This window comes from Pectinophora gossypiella, chromosome 11 (genome assembly GCF_024362695.1).
Source record: "Pectinophora gossypiella chromosome 11, ilPecGoss1.1, whole genome shotgun sequence".
Classification (NCBI taxonomy): domain Eukaryota; kingdom Metazoa; phylum Arthropoda; class Insecta; order Lepidoptera; family Gelechiidae; genus Pectinophora; species Pectinophora gossypiella.
In genome coordinates, this window is record NC_065414.1 from 8,935,161 (window position 1) to 8,956,917 (window position 21,757).

A 21,757-nucleotide genomic window follows, 5' to 3' on the forward strand; every position below is an offset into this window, starting at 1 on the left:
TTTATATTCACTGCATATTGTTACAAAAAAAAAAATGCAAGTCTCATAAATTGTAATTCGCTTTAAAGCTTTAGACACTTGGCAGACAAATACTAGATTGACAGTTATAAGGGTTCTGTTTTTCCTTTAAAGATGCAAAACCTTAAAAAAAAATGATGTCTACCGAAATATTTTTCAATGTGTTGCGAATGAGGATGAATGCATATCACAGAGCGAAAGGGAAAGTAGAAACAGCAGTAGCGCAAAGTTTATGAGCAGTATGTCACTGAAATGTTGGTCGCCTACGTCATATTTTGGGAAGGCATTACATAAAGAGGCTTTTGTTAAGCTACCGGGTAGTCGTTAGTAGTAAATTAAAGTAACGAAATTGCTTGTGAGTAATAGGAAGCGACTGTATAATTAAAATGGGTTTTTGTCATTAAAACGTTAATCAATATTTTGATCCTTCATTAAAAAACGAACGCTTTTACTATAGTCATATTTTCCTTCATTCACGTCATTCTTTTAAATGAAAATAATTTAATAAACTTATATACTGGCCCCGATTCCTGCAAACCCTTCCTAATTTTATTTTAAGTTATACCTGTCATTTTCTAATCCGCCGAAAAGGAAAGGGACGGATGATTGACAACCGTTAATTTTAAAATGAATGAATAACCCAGGCGAATAAAAGAGGCATGTCGTTTGACGTGTGCTGTCGACTTAATTCTGTCTCGTTATTAGCCAACATAAAACTTTGGAAGGGAGTTTTAAATTTCTGCTTAAAATTGAGGTGTGTTCCATAAATTTTATACCTGACGATTACCCGTCCCTTTCCTTTTCGGCGAATAAGAAAACAATAGGTATAACTTAAAATAAAATTAGGTTGTGTGTACTGGAATCAGCAGCTTTCATTTAATTAATGCAATAATGAAAATGAATTTAAATATTCCCAAATACGAAATCTCATGACCATGACTCTGGCATGGCGTGCGGGTGCTATTATAATCGTAAATAGCCTACAAGTAACGTCCTACTGCTACTGCGCACGGATCTGCAGGGTCTACACGACAATCGCACCGCACGCGACGCCAATTATATCAAGGGCTTCCGTCAATAGACGCAGTGAATGCTATTTACAGTAGATATACGTGTTATGGCCATAGGACGAAATGCTCGATATAACTCATGCCGCGCGCGGCGCGGTTAGTATGCCGCGAGGGCTGGGGGCGGATGCTATAAAAATATAATACATTTTATATAATTGTTATATAACATTGTAAATATTTAGTTGAAGCTACAATTGGGTATGCGAGGTATTTTTTTTTTCATATTTTTAAATAAACGAAACGTATTGTCCTATATTTAAAAAAAACTAATTTGAATATTTTTTGCTTTTTAATGCAGTTGTTAATTTTTCACACCACCAGGAGAGTTTTTTTCACCATCAGATGGGAATAATAAATGCCAAGGAAAAGAGAGAGAGAGAACGCAGTAGTATTTTTTTTAATATCTCCTAAAATAGGCTGAATGACGTTAATACCCTTAGCTTTGCTTAGTTTCTACAAAGTAAGGGCGGTCCCTAAGAGTACTCAGGCCTAATAAGACAGATACAAATAACATTTTGTTATTTTTTCATATCTTTAATTAAGTTTGAATAATTTATGCTTCAAATAAACATGATGGAGATTAGTGATCCTCATTATTATTGAAGTTATTTCACTGTCTGTTAACCACACACTCATACCCTAGTGGTGACCACAGATTATATTACATTTTATTTATTATAAACGGCATTTGACAACGATAATTTGGGTTTTGGGTAAACAGATTACCTTTAGAGGTCATATGAAGGTGAAATAAATACACGATTGTTGCTAAAATAGACACCATCCGGCTGATTTGAGAAGAATAGAGAAATAAAGCTAATTAAGACGAAATCTCGAAAAATCTTACATACCTATCGAGTTAGGGTAAAAAATACTACACGTATTTTACTAATTAGGTACTGTAGCAGCCAAAATAAGTAAAAAAACATTTACAAGATATCATTATGTGTTATTTTAAGTTCAACAACACCTGCTACGATATACAGGGTGTTAGTGACATCGTAACGAATACTCAGGGAGATGATTCAGACCATGATTCTGAGTTAATATCAAGTGGAATTTTTCGTCGCAAAATTCATGTTTTTTTTAGTTTTTTTTTTAAATTATTTTCAATTCTATACTTTTGCGATGGAAAATTCCACTTGATATTAACTCAGAATAATCAGCTGAATCATCCCCCTCAGTATTCGTTACGATGTCACTTACACCCCACACAAGTACATACGGTAGCCATACAAGTTGGTATGGGTGTTAATGACACCATAACGAATACTGAGGGGGGTGGTTCAGACCAAGATTCTGAGTTGATATCAAGTGGAATTTTAGTCTGAATATTCCTGAAAATTTTTGTGTTTTTTAAATTATTTTCAATTCCATACTTTTGCGACGGAAAATTCCACTTGATATCATCTCATAATCACCCCTCAAAGTTTTCGTTACGATGTCACTAACATACACTAATATACAGGTATATTAATTGAATATTAAGGGCTGATGGTTGGTTATCCACCTCACAACCCACACGATAGAAGAAAAATACTAATATTATTATTATCCACATAGTACTTCTGATGCTGCTAAATACCTGTAGATAACTAGTACTGAATTAATAACGATTGTCTTCATAGAAGTTGTTTGTACCCATCAATTATTATTTGACGTCTACGAGAAAGAAGCTTGAGGTACTTATTTATTATAATTGGGCAATTTCCTAGGTCAACAATAAATTATGAAATTCTGATTACTGAATAAATACAGATCTAAAGGGGACAAAAAACGGTTCTCTTTTTTCTATTTAACTTATTTATGAATTTTAATAAAGAAAAATGTAATAATAAGTGCGACATTTTGTCACGTTTTTCTATGACGTCACAGGTTGCTTTTTCATACAAATTCCATATTAATTTCGTGTTTTGACGTTTAGTAAAAAGTTATTGATATGACTAGTTAGAAACTACCCTATTATTTTAATTACAAAAAAATTGGATAGTCGCGTGGTTCACCGGCTTGACTTAAACGGGGGGTGCTTCGATCAATGGTACTAAACTTGCATCGATGACTTATTAATAATACACGAGGCAATTTTCAATAATACAGTTTACTCAATTACGGTTTACTTTAGTTTTACTTTTAGATAATTATTTATTTTTTGTTGCACCATCCCGCATCCAAGTTGTTTGTAAATGTTTGTTTCCTTTTGGTGGTTGCCTGGAAGAAATTGCTCTAGAGCAATAAGGCCGCCCAAATTGTACTGTATTCATGTGTTATGTCTGATTGTTAAAATTTAGTTCTGTGCAATAAAGTATATTTGATTTGGCTATCAACCATTACAGACGGCGATACGGTTGGTCTAATAAAGCTTAAAACGCGGGATTTGTTCTAATGTCATCATCTGATACCTGTTACTCTGACTGCATAATACCAGTCAGACACATAACCCTCATTTTTGCTTTGTCGTAGTCTGGTAAAAACTAAAACAGATAACAACTAAGTTTGTTAAAAGTAAAAAAAAATAAGTAAGTATTTGATAGTTAAATAAAATAAATTAGCATTTGTGTGTTTCTAAAAATTATAAGTAATTCATCTTCTTCTTATCGTGTAGTATCAGGGTTATTACTGAGCCGCCAAAGACCCCTGACATGGCTCATATAACGACTACATACTTACTTCAGTAAGTAGTAACCGGGACCAACGGCTTAACGTGCCTTCCGAACCACGGATCATCTTACTTTCGGACAAACAGGTGATCAGCCTGTAATGTCTTAACCAAACTAGGGATCACAAAGTGATTTTTGTGATATGTCTCCACCGAGATCCGATCCTGGGGGCCTCCGGATCATAAGTAATTATTTAATATGAATAAAATTACATGTTGTACTAGTGGAGGTTACCTGAAGTATCTAAATCGAACATAACAAGGACAACCATCTGCTACAAATATATAAAAGTCACTTATAATGATCGACCGTGCTGATAACACCTACTACTATGAATTAATAACCAATACCATCTAAATTTTATTTTAATAAAAGTAGACTTGACAACAACAGTATCGATCACATTTTTTGAACTCCTACGGGGTCTGCACAGCAAGTGCCATGCGCGGCAAGAATTATATCGAGGGCTTCGACCAATAGGCGTAGCGAATGCTATCTACGCAGATAAACTTCGTATGGCTATTGGTCAAAGCCCGCTAATTATATAACATTCGAGCCGCGCGCGGCGCGGTTACTGGACTGATCCCGCTTGGTTGCAGTGCATACATACATTTATAAACTCCCGCCCGTAGTCTCTAATGGGTCGAGTGTAACCACAACTTAATCAGAAGAGAATCGGCCGCCAGCGACAACTAGTTTCCACGCTTTTTCGTACTTTTTCTTGAATCTCGGTGTCAGCTCACTCGATATATGGCAGTGTCCCATAAGGCTCCGTCCTCTGCCCTTTACTATTTTCATTGTGTACTAGTGACATTCCCAAATCCCCAAATACCGAACTAGTTTTATTCGCGGATGACGTCCAACCGGCCGGATGAGAGCCCTCGGCACTCCCCGTTGGTACGGCCAAGTAGTTAATGACATCTGCGGTAAATGTACAATAAGTCACGACAAAAAAAAATACGTTGAAACTCACCGCACACGTGAATCCCGTGGCAGCCTCTAGCTATAACAGAGGCCGTGACTTGCAACTCGTGGTGGCTGTGGGCCAACCTCTCCTAACCACTAACTTTAAGTTTTTGTGTTCGCTCTTCAGTCTTGAAGAAGCGGCGACGTAGCCGGTCCATCTTCATCCAAATACGGAGTGTTCCTTTCAGGGTAGGTTTCACTACAACTCTCTCTTCTGTGCTTTTCTTCCCCTACCACCTCTTCCTTGGTCTTCGAGTCCATTCTTATATCAGTATTATTTATTTTGTTACAATCTGTATTTTAAACTTAGTACCTACTGATACTAATAACAAATACTGATAGCAATGGCAAAACAAGCTTTCCATAACAAAGGGTGCATATTCAAGGCTAGGATTGCCAAATCTATCAGAAAAAGATGTGTCAAAACCTTCGTATGGAGTATAGCCCTCTATGGATGTGAAACTTGGACACTGACACAGAAGGACAGAGAGAGACTCGAGGCCTTTGAAATGTGGTGTTGGAGGAGGATGGAAAGAATAAGTTGGACAGAAAGGGTTACAAATGAGGAAGTGCTAGTAAGAGTAAGGGAAAAGAGACAAATACTGAGAATTATTGAGGACAGAAGAGGCAAGATGATTGGACACCTAATAAGACACGACGAATTCATTAAAAACATCATAGAAGGAAAGCTAGAAGGAAAGAGAGGAAGGGGAAGACCAAGAAGAGCTTACATGGAACAGATTAAAGAAAAGGTTAACGTCGTGTCTTATAGGGAAGTCAAGGAATTGGCCTTTGATAGACTGGAATGGAAAATGCTACACCGACAAGAGCGTGGCTCTTAAATTGATGATGATGACCTACTGATACTACTTTAGTCAAGACCATATTTTATTACTAAAATGTGCGCATCGTCAACTCTCACAAATACGCCAACATCCGCCACTGACGCGCTGCGTGCACTCTTCGCGCATTTAACCGATTCGACGTCTTCCTATAATAATTCCCTACATTTATTTTTACTTAGTAGCATCTCCTTGCATACTTATCGTAAGACTTTGCAGCAGAGAGAGGGTTATAAAATGTGACGGGTTCCGTAAACGGATGGATGACGCGTCACGCGCGTCAGTCACTAGTGGCTGTGACCGGTGTCCCGTTTGCACGCAGCCTTATAGTAATTAAACAGGTAGGTACTTGAAGTCAATGTAACAGTAACAATTAAATTGAAACCCTTTTGCCATTAACCCAAAAGGATAATGGATATGCTCAGTAATTGTGATACAAATCGAAGATTAATCTTTCGAACGCCGGAACGTGGATCTCGACCAAACACAATGTAAAATCTATTGTGTCTGGTATCTCGGCATATGAGAGGTTAAAAGACCTACAATACTATAGGTACGCACATTTAGTTCAATATCACTTTATTTTTAATATCAATTCTTTGTGTAATAAAATTACAATTTGTTATGTCGATAAGCCAATCGCCGGGGGCGTTCAAATAGAAAATGAACATTTAGGCGCTAAGGTAAGTATTACAGAAGTTGGAATAAAACAATAATTGAATAAATATTAAATGATGTTTAGGAGTTATAGCATTCTACGCATTTTAACGATTTAAGGTTTTTATAAACCTGTGTAAAGTAAGTTCTAATCCAATGTTCAGCTCATTATTCTGAGTTGAAACCAAGTGAAATTTTCCATTGTAAAAGTATAGAAATGAAAATAATTTAAATAAACTACATAAAGGTTAAAGGTTCAGAACCATGTTCTGAATTATCCCCTTTAGTATTCGCTACGATGTCACTAACACCCGGTATATTTTAATTTAAAATGGTGCAATAGATCAGTCTAGTTTAGCGGGGAAAACGTTCATATTAGTGAAAAAAAAGAGAAATGGCGCCTCCGAGGTAACAGCTACAAGCTATGAAGTTCACAAGTGTAATAAATTTCCCCGTATCATTGGAAAATTTTCTATAGCTCCGAGCGCAGGGTGGGTTCATCCCAATACAGCCTCCATTAACCGATCCTTTTCAGCGATAAAAACGTACTTTGTTTCCCGTCACGTCCCTTTATTTTTTATTCCCCACTTTTTGAGCATTAACCCTGTGTTTTGAAAATATTTCATTATGTAGTCAGCGTATTGAAAAAAACCGTTGCTGCCGACATAAAAGAGATTCATTTGTATGAATTGTAAACTGAATTGTGTTGGTCATGACGCTTCTTTGTGCGAAATTCTAAATTGCGATGTAGTTTAAATTTATGTTTTTTTGCGTATTTTCGGCCTACGTCCCTTTGTGGGATAAATGATGTTATGATATGAATAGTAATATTAGGGAAGATAAAAGGAAATGCGAAAATGGAGAGAGACTTTTGGATTGTGTGTATGAATGCTGTTTAGATAACTCTGTGTTGCCTTGACATACATTCGTTTTCCTTTAAGGTCACTAGAGCATGAAGCGCGTTCAATCCGGCCAAGTAGTTAATGCCATCTGTCTGAGGCAAATTCTACACTACACCATAGAATAAGGAATAATACTACATATAGTATAGAACGGCAACTCTCAGCTCTCCACCAGCGTCTGAGCTAGATTTACCTCACCCGCCCTCGAACATAGTCCCCCCCTTGAAACGTGAAAGCAGCGCGCGGACCATTGTTCTATTTTACAGTGTTTATATGTTCGAATTTTGAAATTGAACGGTGACGTTCTTTCGTCTGATTCGAATATTTGATCTCATAGTAATTACCCGCGCTGGCTCGCCTGCGTTTTTCATGGTGATTGCTCATCGAAACGGGCTAATAAGTAATTTACAAGAAATTTGAACCTAGGCTAAATGTTTAATGTAAACGTAATGTAAATGATAAATGCAATTAATTAGTTCAGTGTTTTTTTTTTAAGTCATGTGCCTAAAGTGTATTTATTTATATTTTGAACCTTCATTGTTCAAAATTTCTTGTTTGTGATTATTTTGTGTGGTAAATAAATAAATATTATGTGATTATTATAAAAGCATCTTTCGTAAGTAGTACTATCTAAGTGTCCCTAAAAAGTAGCATGGAAAATGCTGCACCGACAAGAGCGTGGCTCTTAAATTGATGATGATGATGATGACTACCTAATTAAGTAATGACGGTTAAATTAAGTAAGTATTGTGATTGGCAAGCTTCATACGTCACTCACACAGTTGTGCGCGTTGATATGTCAATATGTAGTGTCTGTGTAAAACGCGGTAGTTTGTATAAAGTGTCCGAGGTGTGACTACACGTCAAAAAAATGATTATTTTTAAACATTTTTATTTAACATTGATTCTTATAAATGTTCTTACATGGTGATGAAATGGGGTAGAAAAACAATATCCCTGTCGTTGTTTGTTAGAACTCAGATAACTTATAAAGTACACTTTCAAAGAACAACTAAAGTTACTTTAACAAGCTTCGCTTTCATTTCACAAGAATCAACGGTTCCATGTACCTACTTTCATATTATATAAAATAAATAGAGCTTAATAAATTATTGTAACAATCTGTTGAATATTTCCAGTTTTATTACAAAACGAAACAAAAACTAAAAGACAAATCTAGCAGTAAAATATAGTCCGTGTCAAGAAAGAAGTCCCGTAGCCGCGACGCTACTTCGGCATAGAATTCCTAGGTCAAAGATAAATTCTGATGATGATGAAATTCTGATTATTAAATAAAGACAGATCTAAAACTGACAAAACGTTTTCTTTTTTCTATTTAACTTATTTTTGAATATTAATAATGAATAATGTAATAATAAGTACGACATTTTATCACGTTTTACTTTCTTTGTTTTGACGTTTAATAAAGTAACGGATTTGACTAGTTGGAATCTACCTTATTATTATGACTTGTCAATTAGTTTAAAAAATAAAATAAAAATAAACAAAAATAGTTTATTTCTTAACCTGTTACACTTTAACAAATATTTTTGGTTACTCCTTTTAAGTAAAAAATGTACCTGTAGGTAGTAGGAGTATCAGCTCTTCCAATAGACATTATTTAATACCAGGTTTGACAAAATGAAAAATAGGAAAAAAAATAAAAAAGAAAAGTAAGAAAAATACCCTAAATTAACACAAGTCATTTTTGTGTGTCACTCTCTCGTCGTATTGTGTATGGATGTGTGTGTGTGTATGTATGTGTGTGAGAGAGAGAGAAGGAGAGAGAGTGTGTGTATGTGTATAGTGTGGCTACCGGGTGAGAGCCTTCAGCGCTCCCCATTTGTCCGGCCAAGTAGTTAATGCCATCTGCGGCAAATCTACAATAAGTCACGTCAAAAAAAAAACAAAAAATGTATAGTGTGGTGAGCATGTGTAATGTGTGTTTGTGCGAATATAATGAGAAGATGTGTAAATAAAATATATCAAATGTTTATTACGGAATATTATTTTAAATCTAGTTTATTTTTCATTTTGTAATAACACTGTGTATCTTTGTCGAAACTGTTTTAACAATTGTTAGAACTACGGAATTCCCTAGCGAGTAATGTACATTATTATAATATTGTGTTGGTTAGCATGCATTTCAACATCAACATTGTTTACCTACATATTCGCATCGATTTGACTGCATATACAATACTCTGCACCAAACTTACCTACGCGATATTAACGGTTATTGACGTTAGAACTACTAACTAATTCGTATGTGCTGTCGGTAACTCTGTACTGACGTTTAACCAAGTTCATAATGTTAGCGGAAGCGATTTAAATTATTCTCTTAGCTATGATCTCCCTAGCATTTTGCCTTTACATTTCTATAAATGGTGTGCGGTGGGAATACGAATATGGTGAAACCGTTTCGTTTACCTGCCTGATAGTTGATTAAAAGCAATACATACATAACATAAATTCACATCACTCTAATAAAGACGACTGAGTAATCAGAATAAAATTTCACTTGCGATAGGTACGAAGTCCTAAGATGGCGGTGATGGACCAAACCACAGATGATGACCCATGCCCATTATATTGGTCCATCATTTTGAGTCGAGCCACAATTATTATTCTTTAGCAGTTCAGTTAAGTAGAGGAGTAAAATAGAGCTCACAGCCATGAAAAAAAGTGCATCACTTCGCAACAATGATGTTACTTATATTATTTTAACATTGGACGATTACCCAATCTATCGGGTGTAAGTATAAAAAGTAAGCGAAATTGTGGATGAGCTTTTAAAACGCTTTTCGGTCGTGACGCATAGCGCCCGCTAGATTCGGAAGTGTTATAAGCACTAATTATAATATGTAGCGGGTAGGGACCCGCTGTCGCGTCCGTTCCATATTTATTCACGGCCTTCTCTATATTTGCAGTGATTTGAAAATTAAACAGAATGATTCCATTTCGGAAACTAATTTGTTACAGAATTGTTCAGAAACGTTATGTTATTTCGAAATTATTTATGTTTGCTCTCTATTTCACGGTTAATACGAGTATGTTTTAGTCACAAATTTAAGTGCAATTGCACGTAGGTATTTGTGATGTAGGCACAATTAAACGTAAATGCGTTCTGCGGTTCGGCTAATTTCCCAAAATTATAGTAGAGAGAAATCGAAGGCAATTTATGCTTTAACATACTTAAATATGTTTATAATTTTCGGTTACAGGAGATAATGAACCAGGAAAATATAACACGGATCTTCTCCGTTTACAGTAAATAGATATTTTACTTAAATATTGGTTTTTGGGCGTTTCTAAACGATTGCCTTTCGAAGGTTCTTAATTAAAATTATAAGCTATTAAATACTCGTTTTGCTGATGCGGGCATTTACCTAATTTTTAAAATTGTTGAGTATGAAGAAGGAATGTTTTGCTTTATGTTGAACAAACAGCGACACACTTTAAAAAAGATGGTCTAGAGCTTTTGCCACGTAAGTTACCTAAAAGACCTCCTTTTTATTTAGCCTCAGAAGAAAAAAATAACTGGATAGTGAAATCTATGTAAATTTTCTTTGAATCTGAAAATTAAATTATGTTGGTGGAAGATCTACGAGTAATTCGTTGGAACTCAAATATTGGCGACGAAATAACGCATTTCTGTAGTTAGTTATAATCGTGGATTATCAACCTCATCAACCCTGGTATCAGAGTTGTTTGTGACATGTAACAACTACTTACTTACACCAGTAAATAAATGGTAACCGGGACCAACGACTTAACGAGTCTTCCGAAGCACGGATCATCTTACTTTCCGACAACCAAGTGACTCGCCTGTAACATTCTAACCAAACTAGGGAACACAAAGTGATTTTTGTGATATCTCCCCGCCGGGAATCGAACCCGGCACCTCCGAATCATGAGCCCAACGCTCAATCAATGAACCACAGAGGCAGTAGTTAGTATTAGAATACCATTATCCATAATAATGTGAACTTTATCTAATTTGAAAGAAAAATGCTCTTGTGCATTTTCCAAAAAAAGTATTATTTTTATTTCAAACCCCCATAAGACTTAAACGTTAAGAGCGAAGTGGAAAAAAGTGTTTCTTTTCCTGTAAAGTATCATAAATGGGAAGTGACGTTGCGTTCACAGATAAAGTGCTTACATAAAAGCTGAAGTGATAATGCAACTTCGCGTCATGACAGTTTTGTACTAGACAGAAGCAAGCGCCAATTTTGGGACATTCTACTCCTTTTTATGTAACTTACGTTATTGTAGACTTGCCGCCAATGGCATCAACTACAAGGCCGGACAAATAATAAGGGCTCTTACCCGTTAGAAAATTTAAGACAACAAGCCTGAGAGTACCCAGTTGGGCGCGAAACTCTGCTCAGTGCGTCGTCTAAGAGGATTATATTTGAAAAGATTAATCGACCCCAATGTGCGGATAGCGATAAGCGCTGAATAAAGAAAATCGTCGATTACGCCCGCGGCGGGGTCAGCATCGGAGTCCGGGGTTTGTTGTTGCGAGGATATTCTATACTTGTCTCGAACTGTAAACAGTTCTCGAATATGAATAATCAATTTCATAATAATATTAAAATTCATCATATCGATTTTATTTCTACTCGCGTGAGTATTCGATTTGTAGGTTATTTTTGTCATAACAACACTGGCCAGAAAAAAATGATGCTTACGGCGGGCTTTGATTACGGAAAAATTTAATAATGTTCAGAGAACAAATGAAAGTTCATTAAGAGCAGATAACAGAAAACAGACAATATTTACAAACAGACCAGAAGAAAATATCAGTGTATTTTCAGATATAACAATCGACAACAGTTTTATCATTGTGTAATTCAATGCGGAAATGTTATTACTTTATTTTACTTATTGCTTGTTGTCCTATTACCAAATAGGACAACAAGCAGTAAAATAGACAGAAAAAACATGCAGTAGGTATGATATTGCTGTGGTGATTCTATCAGGCAATCGGATGAACATTCCACTCATTACTCATTCAGGTGGACAGGGATGGCTGAAACGCTGTAAGGGATAGTCGGAGGCCATTCACGTGGTTCTACCCCGTATTCTAACATCGTGGGATTTTTACCCTATATTGAGGCAGCTATGGGCACGTTGCCCATTTGTGGGTATTTTACCCCATAGGTATTTATATAACTGTGACATATTTTAGGTTTGGAATGTGATTCAGAATTCAGATAATTCGTGACCGTACATGATTATGTATCCACGACAACACTATTAAGCGTTTCTTCTTGTAAATGCATCGTTTTCTAAAATTAACTGTCTGCGAAACTACAGACCTCTGGTGTCTACAGTGTCTAGCCAATAAAAATATATAGCCAGTAAAGTTAAAGGTTAAGCGTGGGCCTTTATGTCATTATAAACCAAATCGCAAGCGTGCTGTAGTCTGTTTCAGACACATTATAATTAAGGAGTTTTCAAGAGTAAAATGAATAGGAATTACCTAGAAAGCATATCCTCTTAATAGGAGATATTACCATCAGGTGTATTAATGATCAAACTGAAAACTATAGCTATAAAAAAAAAATAAAAGAAAATAGAAAATGTAAAAGAAAAAATGTTCTTATATTCTTTTATGATGTAGGTGGATTACCAACCCAGCAACCTTGATGCACGGGTTATTATTGAGCCGCCAAAGACCCCTGACACATGACACACGTAACGGCTTTTTGCATAGATTAAAAAAAAATAATGTTGATAACTTACCAAACAATATGAAAATACAACTGAGCTCTGCCGCCCACATGGTGGTAGTATAGTCCTTCACATCATGTCCACTACACTCGGTACCCTGTTACACTGCACTCACTTAACATACCCTATAATATGCTCTCTAATAGCATATTACTATTTTCAAACGCGCTGATTGAGATCTGCAAAAAAAAGAAAAAGTTCTGTTAAATTATTATCATAAAAAATAAATTTTATATTTCGATATTTTTATTTTGAAATAGGTACTTAATATTATAAGTTGTTTTTGAGAAACGTAACCTAGAAAGTCCCTCTTTGCATAAAATGATTTTGATGATAAAAACGTGCTGATAATAAAAATATATTTAAAACTTGTTTTTTTTTTTGTAAATGTTGAACCCTGTTGTTGATTTGAATACGAAAGTAGATTTTAAAATTAATTTATTTATTCTATTTCCCTTTTAAATGTGAAAATATAATTGCGCGTACACACCTGCTAAATTCAGTTGTTGATCCAAGACGTAACTAGAAGGAAGACGCGAGTGGCGAGCCTCATAAATTATGAAACAAAAACTTTATTGTTAAAGCAATTAGAATTTTGTAATTCGAATTTCGTTTAATTTCGTGCCAGTACATTTGACATAATCACTGTTGTGATTTAATGTATATTTGGTATCACTACAGTGTTAATATACCATTAGTCCCTTTTAACGTAAACTTTATTGAGATTTGGTAACTACTCGTAACGATAATTAAAGTCACAAGGTAACGTCCTTAGCGGCGTCGTTCTAGTTATGGCTATCTAGAGAAAATCCCTTTAATCGATAAGGCCGCCAAGTTCATGTACAATCAATGGGTAAAACGATAATCACAGCCTAAGAATCATATTGCCGTGTCGTATTTCTTTGTGTGCGTATTGCCGAAGACACATACGCTTAGATTTAGTCATAGTTACGCACAAAACCTTAAACCAAGTTGTATAAGCCATTGTTAAAATTAACGCTTGCCTCTAATAACTGCTTTCCCATGCGTATAAAAATATTTAATAAATTACCGGATACTTTCAAAGATTGTATACGCAATATGTTTCGCGTAGCAGTTAAACTCTGGCTTGCAGATAGATGCTTTTACAGCGTAAAAGAATATTTAGAGTACAAATAACATGTTTTAAGTGTATAATTGAAAGCATGTATTAAGTGTATAGAATATTTGTAAAATTGATATAATTATTTGTTATTGCTTTGAAATAATCTGTGTGTATGCCTGAAAAGGTAGTATTTGGTAAAACTCAATGAAAAATAACAGATGTTTCTAACCTAAATACCATGCAAATTGCACAGAATAAATGTCATTTAAGTAATGTAATTTCAACCAACTAATCAGAAACAGTATTCGTACGAGTATACCTACCAATCCTTTGCTAAAGTAAACGACTACTTAACTTGTTCTATTTCTTCATGCCTCCTATTGGACATTTGCACTGATATTACTTTGTTAAGTTTCATTTGTAATTGTTTCCTTTTTGTTTGATTGGAGCAATAAAGTATATTTGAATGAGGGTCTTTCCAAACGACGTTTCCCAAAAACACGATAGAAGCTACGCCAGTAGTTAAGTTTTTCTTCCTTTAAACTTCTAATTTCATGGATAACAGACATATGCATCTTTTATCTTTGTTTTTGGGTATAAATTATGACCCTTTTTACTACGCCAAGGTACAATTACAACTTTCATCCATTATTATAAAGAGAAGACAACTCAGAATCACGATCTGAATAAAATTATTCCTCAAAGTTTCATTACAGTGTCAATAACTCCCCGTATAGACGATAGAAAGATAATCTAAAATTATTAACACACAATTTAAGTAAATAGCTTTTAATTTAATTAAAATTGTTTTGCCTTTAAGTATTTATTAGCCAGAATTACTTACGGGCTTAAAGTTGTATTTACCTAATTAGACCACAGGCAATTTTCTCTCTATGCATCTGGGGCCTTAGCCAAGTTGCAAACGATTATGACAATCGAACGTGACAGTGATAAAATGTACCGCATTCAAATAAAGTGACATGTCAGTCCTATAATATATAAATATAATATATTCATTAAATATATAATATATACTGGAGTACTGCGGGGCGGAAGGCAAGAGGGAAACCACTGCCCTATTTTTTCCCTAAAAAGTAGCATGGAAAATGCTGCACCGACAAGAGCGTAGCTCTTAAATTGATGATGATGATTAATTAAATGACAGTCCATTGTCATAATCGTTTGTATCTTGGCTGGTGCCTGGCTGGCTGTCATCTGGCATTTAGCATCTTTGTTGTGGCTCTATTACATGGGACTTAAACTGCTCGCCAGCTGTGCGGCAGGAGTTGGTGTAAACGTCGTGGCTAGATCTTAGAATTGATCATTTCATGACGTGCTCGATCATTTCATGAAATGGTCATATTTCATGAAATAGAATATCACTCGTTGGCCATATTATGAGTTTGGCCAGATCAATGCACGTCGTGGAAATGAATCAAATGATCATGGAATTATGTTTAACAACCTGAGCAACTAAATGCATGATTAATTCACGATATGGCCAAAGTTGGCAATCATATCGTAAAATTAGTAACATTATCCACCGGTAATGACGCAGGTGTCGATTATATTTAAAAAGTTGATTGATATTATAATCGATGAATCAATGTAATTGTACAATTTTCCATATCGATTATTCGCGAGAAATTAATCGACTATTCGCATTTTTATTACTCTACTTACATCGATTTAAAGCCGTCGTTCATTACGTAGTAACACAAACGCGGAATGACGTGAACAATTTTATATCCTTAATACATAATAACTTCATAAATATTATTGTTTTGTGCATATTTCGGTCTCACCGGCTATGCTCCCGCGGCATTTCTCTATTATAAGAACTCTGTGATAAAAACACTTTATGTTAGTGAAAATCTGCGAATTCTGGACCTGATGGTTATCCAGATAAGGCTTTCCCCTCGAGACAAAACAAAAACAACATAAGGGAATATGCCCCGGAAAGTTGGGAAGAAATATTTAGTTTCATGTACATAGTAAAGTATAGGGCTACACTTGTCGCCCAGAGAAGTGAAATATGTGTTATGGCAATATTATTATAATGGGTTTTTATAGCGTTTTTTCCTTGGAGGAAGTATGTATCAGGTTTACTACTTGAGTAATGTGGGTTAGCAGATACGTTTTTGGGTCGATTTAAGTTTTTAGGGACGTAAGATTATTTATTCAATAATCGTTACTCTATTACCTATAACTGAATAAAGACTACTTTAAAGCTCAAAAAATTATATTACGCCGTTCTGTCAGTTGATTCTTCTAATTACCTCGTTAGATCAATTACTAATCTAATTGGCCCTGGTGTCAATAGGAACCGCTAAAGCCCCTGACATGGCTTAAATTATGGCCACATACTTACTTAAATAAATAGTACCCTGGGCCGATTGCTCAACGCGCCCTGAATGAAGTTGCACAGAATCATCTTATTTTTCAGACAAGTGATTTTAGCCTGCAATGTCCTAACTAAATCAAGGTCTTAAAAAAGGTTTTCTCTTGTTAGACGTGTCGCCACCTGGAATCAAACCCAGATCTCTGGACCGTGACCCTAACGCTAAACCACTAGACCACCGAGGCCGGTTGGTTATTTCGGAGCTAATGGCTAATCCACTTGTTTTCAAGCGCTCAAAGGTCAGGTCGGGACCCACAATTTTTCGTTCCAAGAGCGGAAGTGCTCGAAGGGAAAGCCAACAAATAATTCACTCACTGACCGCAAACTTTTTACACGACCGACCGTGTGACGACGACAGAATTAGGGTTATATTTTGCGGGTATCGTATCGACAATGGGATTATGTACAGTAGGTACCTAAAGGGCTTCGAATTAGTCGCGTTGCTGCATTGATCAGCGCGATGATTCGTGCTGCAGCCGTGCAGCACAATATTTAAGGATTTATCAAAAATACGAGTATGCGCAGGTTGCATTGGATGTATCCCAGTTAGTTTCTACTGATGTAAGCACGTAGTCGATACATAAACCATGTTAGGGGCCGTTGGCGGCTTAATAATAACTCTGACACCAGGGTTACTGATGGTAATCCACCTCACAACCCACACGATAGAAGTAGATTTATGTAATTCAATTATTACGAAGTTACGAGTTCGTATTATTAATCTAATTCAACAACGATATTTATTTTTTCTGACCATTATTATGTACATAGTACGTTTATTTTTCCTAAATTGTTATTAGAACCAATATTGCTCAGTAACATCAACGCGTGTACACACTTATGTCTAAAAATAGATTACATTTATCAAAAAAAAAATACTTCCTTGTTCAAATACGAATTAACATACGTACATTTCCATGACAAAAACTGGAGATCTCTCAAATAAATGTAAGTACTTATCTGAATAATTTTGTTAAGGATAAACTCGTTTCCTGAACTTGAACGAGCTACCTTCAGGTAAATGAAATGTGCTTCTGGGAAAACCCTGCTTTGTATTGATAAGTAACAAAAATACACTAGCAAACAAAACTGTTGCGCAAATAAACTGATGCCAAAACCCCACGCGAGATATTCTTTATACAACTACATACAGTTTGTTCACCTTGGCGCCGTTTATGCTTCCCTTGTCACGTTGTATTTGTTTTTTAATGTTGTAATAAAGCGTACTGTATTATGTCCTAGGATAAGACTAAGTTATCCTCTGCAAAGGTTGTTGACAAAATATATTATCTCACCCCTTTCACCCGAACGAATGTGGTTAAATAAGTCATTACAAGAGTTCTCTCTTGCATTTTCATTGGCGCTACCTAGTTTTGTATACTAGTTTGTACACATGAGTTAAGTATATCAAAAGTATAGCAAAAAATATCGAACATACAGTAGAGAAAAGTAATAAAGAAAATAAGTAAGTAATGTTTAAAGCCGAAGTAGTGCAGAACACCACACACACACACACACACACACACACACACACACACACGCACACACACATAAGACATTGTACACATTGTACTCGAAAACCATCTCGTCTTTTCGTCAACAACCACTGGACTAAAACTGACGATAAATTTTGGACCTAAACACTTTTTCCACAAAATAATTTTAAAATATTCCGATATATAAATCATTCTTAAATAGTTACTGTAGTTAATAAGACTTCCTTGATCGAAATAAGAGATACTTAATAAATAGCATATTTACTTCTCACTGCACTTCTTGCACACCCCTCGTCACAATTGACCGGAGAGGGTAAGGAACATACTCCACCACGTTGCTCTACTGTGGGTTAGTGGTATCTCTTATTTCAATCAAGGAAGTCTTATTAACTACAGTACCTATTTAAGAATGATTTATATATCGGAATATTTTAAAATTATTTTGCGGAGAAAGTATTTAGTTCCAAAATTTATCGTCAGTTTTAGTCTAGTGGTTGTCGACGAAAAGACGAGATGGTTTTCGAGTTTACGTACTTGCAACCTTTCGCTGTTTTTTTAAATGTTGAGGTCTTGGACCTTTTCCCGTAGAACAGTTACAAGATGTCAACACACACATTGTCGCAAGCAAACACACTCGACCTGAAGCAAATATTTGTGTTTTAAACAAAGTGGAATCGAAGTCAGTTCCATTCTGGTCCCAAAAACAGGAGGAATTACTTTTACGTATGCTTCAGTTAATTTTATTAAACTTCTTATTCCGTAAATAAGAAAATGACAACAGAGGTTTGCGTTATTTTTACAGGGACAATACAGGGTGTCAGTGCCATCGTAATGCATACTGAGGGGGATGGTTCAGACTATGATTCTGAATTAATATCATGTGGAATTTTCCGTCGCAAAATCATTATTTGTTTTTAGTTTTTTTTTTATTATTTTCAATTTTATACTTTTGCCATGGAAAATTCCACTTGATATTAACTCAGAATAATGAGCTGAATTATCACTCTCAATATTCGTTACGGTGTCACTAACACCCTGTATAACACACATAAGCTTACGATTACGTGTATCCTATTGGGATGCCAGAGCTGGGTGAGACTTGGTGAAGTACCCGTACTTTGCGATGTAGGTACCTCTTTGATTAGTAAATTAAAATTTGCAATTTCTAAGTTCGGTGCAGCGTGCTTACATAAGTTCTTAGTTGGTTCATCATACGAGGAATATATCTCTAACTACCCTAATTGGGAATACAGTCGTGAGCTTATGTTGTGTTGATTTTTTATAGGTAGTCAATTAAATAAAAAAATACTTTTATTTGAAGAGAAAACTGTGTTTAGAAGTGAATAAGATAATCTAATACCTCACGTATTTTACTAATTCACTTATTGTAGGTTTATCAACACAAAATGTAGTTGGATAAGTGTGACCTACTCATAAAATCTTCTGTATCTTATTCGAATCATATGTTCCAACAACATTGATGGTAAGGGAAGATAACACAGGTATTGTTTCGTAAACAAGGGAGTCATTCAGAATAGCCACGAAGAAATTATTACGAGGATTTTGCACAAAACAAAAAGTTCAACAAGTTCTCCAATTTTTGAATAAAGTTTATTGTTTAGAGAGTTTGTCTAGTGAACAGGAAGCTTCGATCACAAAAAATACTTCTCTGCTTCTATAAGACACTCTATACACACATGCCACGATGGCAAGAGACATGGGACATTATGCCGTCGATATCATCAGTAATTTAAGAGACATGCTCTTGTTGGTGTAGCATTCTCCATGCTACTTTTTAGGGACAAATAGGGCAGTGGTTTCCCTCTTGCCTTCCGCCCCGCAGTACTCTGTTTGACGCGAATGTGATGGCGCCTAGAATTGTCTATTTCAATGCCTTACTAGGACTCCTGTCCTCCGATGTTAAAGCACTTTTTAAATAAGTACCACTAACCCCAACCTGCAGTGGAGCAGCGTGGTGGAAGGCATGTGCCATAGAATAAGGAATAAAACTACGTATACGTAGAATGGCAACTCTCCGCTCCCCATCAGCGGCTGAGATAGGTTCACCTTAAACGGTCATACTTTATTCTTGAATCCTACGGGCTTTTATCGGTACTTATATTTTATATTTTCGAATTTTGAAATAGGACGCTGACTTCTTTCGTCTGATTCTGATTTACCTGTTTATTTTTCTTAGTGTTTTTATCGAAATATATGAATAATTTGCAATAAAAACAAATTTATTAGGGTAAGTGCTTAATGTAAAAACAATGTGATGCAATTAATTAGTCCAGTTATTTTTAAGTGAAGTGTAGATATGAATTTAATACGCGTAAGTATTTCACATTCATATCAAATGCTCTAAACATAAAGCAGGTAAGTTAGTAAATACAGGCAAGTTAATATACATATTTTTAATCTCTTTAATTATACAGGTAAGAAATCAACAATTTTACCTGACATGTGTTTATTAGTAAATTGATTTAGGTCCGGCACTAAATCTATATTAGAAAATTTTGCGAAAACTGAAGAAGACTCAGTCCACCTTGCCGTCTTTCTATTTAAGTCAACACTGACGAGCCCACCGGCTGCAGAAATGGCTGTGTATCGTGTTCTGTGTCCACTGAGGACGTATTTTTGATCCAACGACTATGATTATAAAACCGTAAGTAGTAGCACCTATCTAAGTAATGCCGGTTTAATTAGGTATTGTAATTGGCCGCCCTTAAACGTCACACACAGTGTACTATTATGTCAATATGTACTGTCTGTGTAAAACAAGGTTTTTTGTACGACGTGTCGGGAGTGTGCCCAGCAGTAAGACGTATATAGACTGTTTATGTTTTTTTTTAAATAATGAGTGAGTCAACATTTTGGATGTTTTCTCTTTGCTAATATCGAGTGGTTCTTTGTAGGTACTACTACGTTACTATAGTAACATATTACACATCAATGCCGGACACAAACTAGGACCAAATGTAGAATGTGTCAAAATGTAGAAAATGTCAAAAGCAAAATGTGTCAAATGTAGAATATGACAAAAGCAGAATATGTCAAATGTGGAATGTGTCTATGATGTCTACTAAACGAGACGGGCAAGGTGAAAGTGAAAGATTTCTGTTTAAAAATTCAAGTCTAAAATATAGAAACTACCCAAAACTTAGTAAGTACCAAGTTTTAGCCGCAAGAACTATGTTGCATAATTGATTAGATAAATTCAACACAAGTTGAGGATGGTTATAACTTATAATATACCTACTTACAACGATACGATGACTCCAGTGATGTTAAAACTTTTATAATGCTTTGTTATTTTCGTAAAATAATGGTTGTTAGAAAATTGCCTAAGATACCCGGCCAAAAACTCCTTTGATTCCCGACAAAAATCTTACTCTAACCCACATCCTTATTAAAAAGAGAAACTAAATATCCCGGAACTTTTTTCACTAGGACGCATCATTTCTAAGATATTAGCGAAAATCCTAAAAATGGGACTTTTCTACCTCTCGCTCCACTCCGGCTCGCCTCCTAGACGTGGGGACTTTTAGTATGTTAGCTCCCTGAACACATATCTGACAGAATCGTTTATGTCCCCTCTCAAGGACTCCACAATCCTTTTATTGATCGGACTTTTTTATTTCTATTTTCTACCTTCAAATTACAAGAAAAAATACAAATTAAAATTAGAATATTTGAAATGAACTCACTGATAGTTATTTATTTTTTTTATAACTACCTAGGTCGTGCCTGTTGATAGACTATGAGCCACCTTACCAAGAATTAATTCCCGGAGTACTTATTTTGAAATAGATGCTCGAATAGATGCTCTATCTTTTATTTTATTTAATAATTATTGTCAAGTTCATATTATTAATGTTGATTTCTCAGGTTGATTTAGTTTGTTTTATGCATGACAATTTTAAAT

General features: G+C 35.4%; 1 protein-coding gene across 1 annotated transcript in view; it reads right to left on the reverse strand.

Moving 5' to 3' along the window:
• LOC126371017 (hemicentin-2-like) overlaps window positions 1–21,757 on the reverse strand; it is a 71,852-nt gene that overhangs the window by 44,017 nt on the left and 6,078 nt on the right. Inside the window, exon 2 of the mRNA XM_050016210.1 lies at window positions 12,864–13,030. Coding sequence (XP_049872167.1) covers window positions 12,864–12,903 — 40 coding nt within the window. The 5' untranslated portion in view covers window positions 12,904–13,030. The remainder of the gene's footprint in view (window positions 1–12,863; window positions 13,031–21,757) is intronic.